The 3,668-nt window shown below is 60.2% G+C and overlaps 1 protein-coding gene across 3 annotated transcripts; it reads right to left on the bottom strand.

The window, feature by feature from the left end:
* Positions 1-383: 383 nt before the first annotated feature.
* On the bottom strand, positions 384-3,318 carry LRATD2 (LRAT domain containing 2). Of its 3 annotated transcripts, none has more exons than XM_086337232.1 (2): positions 2,893-3,318; positions 384-2,332 (listed from the first exon to the last, which is right to left on the bottom strand). In XM_086337232.1, the coding sequence occupies exon 2, from the start codon at positions 2,234-2,236 to the stop codon at positions 1,295-1,297; it is 942 nt and encodes a 313-aa protein (XP_086193358.1). In that variant the 5' UTR covers positions 2,237-2,332; positions 2,893-3,318; the 3' UTR covers positions 384-1,294. The 3 variants fall into 3 exon arrangements, with proteins under 3 accessions (XP_086193358.1, XP_086193356.1, XP_086193357.1); XM_086337230.1 differs by having other exon boundaries at positions 384-2,392; positions 2,893-3,268; XM_086337231.1 differs by having other exon boundaries at positions 384-2,397; positions 2,893-3,147.
* Between the last annotated feature and the right edge of the window lie 350 nt (positions 3,319-3,668).

Raw genomic sequence — 3,668 nt, forward strand, 5'->3', positions numbered from 1 at the left:
GGCAGGATGCCTGAGGATGGCCATGGCTGTATCACTTAAATATGGATCATTCAAATATGACCCTACGATAACAGTAAAAACTGAGTCACAAAATAACTGTATAGCCCACGGGGTCACAAAGTGACTGAGCAACTGAGCTCAGTAACATGACTGAGCGACTTTCACTTACATATTGTATCAAGTGTGGCTAGCAATACCTTATCATTGAAATATGCCTCAAGCCAAAAATTTGACCTCAGGCAAAACAGGAGTGAAGGGGGTGAGACAAAAGATAAACGGTAAACAAAATTCACAGGGCCACCACCAAAGCCTTAAATTAAGGAAACAAGTTACCTTCACTATACCAGAAGGGGGTCGGCGCGGGGATTGACAGGAAATTGACCTGAGGATGAACATGGCCACGCAGGTTTAATTAGATCAGAGACACAAAGAGCTTTTCCCTCCTTTGATGACAGCGGCTCTTAAGTGCCTACAATAGCAGGCTATAAACAAAGGCGGCAAAACAGAACCAGAATAGAATCCTTCCCTTAGCTGGCCTGTGACAACGATTTACTTGAAACCTGGGAACCGGTGGGCCGCTCAGGAGATTCATCCTGAAGCCAGCTCCAAAAGACAAATCGCTGGGGGATGTGGCGGGCTGAAGTAGCCAAGTCTTTGTTTTGCAGCCCAAGTTTACTCAACTATTTGTTATACTTCACAGGGGGTTGTTTGGTTTCAGTCTGCTGATCCCAGACCTGGTCCAGGTTTCACCAGCCTTGCACTCCAGGAAAACCATAAAATAAATAAATCACCTCAGCTTCCCGGATCCCTCACATTGCTCCTCGGGGAGTGGCGGGGTGGAAGCACACCACAAACCTGCTCTGGCCTTACTATACAGGGCATCCTCCAAACTCAGGGTAGGAGGGGAAGCGGGCAGAAGGCAGCGGCAGGCATTGGCATTCCGAGGTTGTCTCCATACCTAAATTCAGAAGAGCTGATTTTTGGACCCAAGTCCAGCAGGGATTCAAGTGTCTGGCAAGTCCACAGTTTGCCTCACCTCGGGAAATGAAGGCGGATTGAGCCAGTGGGCAAAAGGCCGAGAAGCGGCCCCGGCCAAAATGCTCCTACCTGCTCCCTCTTCCCCCTCCGTCCAAGATAACAAACTCAAGCCACAGCTGGCTGCGCTTTGCGCCAACTCTTCTTTTTCCAAATGGCCCAGGAGCCCAGATGGGGCCCAGAAGGTGGTGGAGGAGGGAGTGAGAGGAGGGAGCGGGCACGGGCGGCGGCTGCTGCAAACAGCTCCTCAGCTCCCCCGTCAGTGCACCACCGTTTCTCGATTCTCCTCCTCCTCCCGGCCGGGCGCGGGGAGGCGCCCGGGAGGCGGCGTAGTCCGCGTAGCGTCGCTGTCGCCCTCGTCCGGCTCGACGGGGTGCAGGTGCGTGGCCAGCTCCTGCAGGACCGCTGTGCGCCCGATCTGGTCGTTGCGCCGCTTCTCCATGATCAGGTCCTCCAGGCTCTGGAACTCGAGCGTATGGCTGCGCTGCGCAGAGAGCTGGATTTGCAGCCGATAGGGCTGCTTGCCGATGCGCAGCTCGCCGCCGATTTTGAACTCGCGCTTGCCGTAGCGGCACCAGGCGGCGAAGCTCTCCGAGTTGCGCCAGCTCAGCTCGCGTTCCTTGGCGCCCACGTGCGCTAGCGCGTTGCGCACCACAGCGCTGGGGCTCAGCGGTTTGTAGCGGTACAAATCGTTCACCACGCGGCCGCGCCGACCCTGGCTCGCGTCCGTCAGGAAGCTGTTGCTCACCTCTAGTCGGTGCAAATGCACTACCTGGAAGTTGCCCACGTAGACTGCCCAGTGTGGGTACTGCGCCTGCGACACGAACTCCACCAGATCGCCAGGCCTGCACTTGTTGAGCAGGTTCTCGGGCGTGTAGGTGCTCAGGGCCGCAGAACCCGGCGAGAAGCTTTTCTGGTAGATGCATTCATCGCGGTAGAACACGGAGCACTCCACCTCGTGCAGCCGCGGGTCATAGGGCTGCGGCGGGGGCAGCGACGGCCCATCCCCGCCGTCCGGCAAACCCCCGCCCCCGCCGTCCGGCCCCTGGGGCGGCTGCTGCGGCTCCATGTCCTCGTCGTCATTGGAGAAGATGTAGGAGACCCCAATGCGGGGCCCATCGTCCCGATCCACGCCCGTCGGGTCGGCCGTGGGCACTTCCTTGTAACTTAGGTGGGTCAGTTTCTCCACCTGGTTGCCCATCACGCTGCGGGCACACGTTCACGCCGCCGGCAGAGGAGAAAGCGAAACCACCACTAGGGTCATTGGCACCGGTCCCCGGACAGGGGTTGAGACCACCTGTTGGGAGAGGAAGGCAAGGAAGCCGTGTAGGAGGCGCTCCCCCGTGATGTGGGCGATCTGTTCTTAAAGAGAAGAAAGAAAAATTGGGGGCCGGGCACCTGGAGTCGTTTTACGAGGAAATGTCAGATGCAGCGAGCTTTCTCTCTCACTTTTCTGCCTCCAGGGCCACGGTCACAGGAGGCCGGGCAACTCCAGCTCGCCCCTGCCCCCAGCCCTTGACCTCGCCCGGGCAGAAGCCCATTGCATCAGCGACTCCTACTGTTTCCGCCAGGGCCCTGCCTGCCAATGTCAAGCAGGAAGGGGGCAAAGAAACTTTACTCCAAATCCCCTTTCCTATCCTCCCCCCCTCCTCCCCACCTTCATCTCAGGGTCCTAAGTCGGTTCCAGAGACGTCCCCGCCCCACCCCCATCGCTAAGGAAACCGGCGAGGATCCCGCAGCGCAGCCCGGACAGGTGAGCCGCCCAACCTGGCTCACCTGCGGCGCTTCCTGCTACCGTCTTGCCCGCCCCTCCCCCGCGCACCCGCCCTCAGGCTCGGGTTACTTGCGCAAACTCACCCGCCTAGAAGTGGAGGCCGTGGGGAATTGGGAGCCCCCCGCCCCCTACCCCGCCGCACCCTGAGACTTCTAGGGCGAGTTTGCAGGTGTGGGCTCCGCAGTCTCTCCTCTCCCGGCGCCGGCGACTGCGAGGCTGGGCGGGAGGGAGCAGAGCATGTCTTGCCCCCCGCGGCTACGTAGCGCCTCAAGACTCGAAGGCGGGGAGCGGCGCCTTTCACGCCGCACCCCTTCCCTCCTGCTGGGGCTGCTTCACCCCCTCAACCGGATCTCGCGGGGGGGGGGAAGGGGGGGGAGGAGGTGGGGTTCTCTAGAAGAAGGAGAAGGAAGCAGCCTCGGTGCCCGGCGGCGGCAGCTCCCGCTCGGGCCGGGCGAGCAACAAGCGCCGGAGCGGGAGGGACGGGATTGTAGATCCGGCTCCGGGCTCCCAGGGCGGGAGCGCAGCCCCTAGCATTTAAAGAGACAGGCGCTCGCTCCCAGAGCTCGGGTCTTTCTCGCACGGCGCTGAGCCTCCGGCATCCCCGCCTCCGCCCCGCCCACCCAGGCCGCGGGGCTCCGCCCAGGCCACGCCCCCGCGCCGGAGCGGGTTTAAATCCCGCTGGTAAATAACCGAAAGGCTTGAGTGGGCTGGAAGTCTTCGCGCGCTTGTGTGTGCCTAAGTAATGGGGACCTTACTTACCTTCTTAGAGTAAGACCTGTAGTGGAGTCCGCGCTGCTTACTCCGGTCATGTTTTTCGGAGCTGTGAGCTTTAAAATGAAGTTGGAAAGCAATGGCCACC

This window comes from Bos grunniens, chromosome 14 (genome assembly GCF_055505025.1).
Source record: "Bos grunniens cultivar Pamir isolate PY7600 chromosome 14, Bosgru_T2T1.0, whole genome shotgun sequence".
Classification (NCBI taxonomy): Eukaryota; Metazoa; Chordata; class Mammalia; order Artiodactyla; family Bovidae; genus Bos; species Bos grunniens.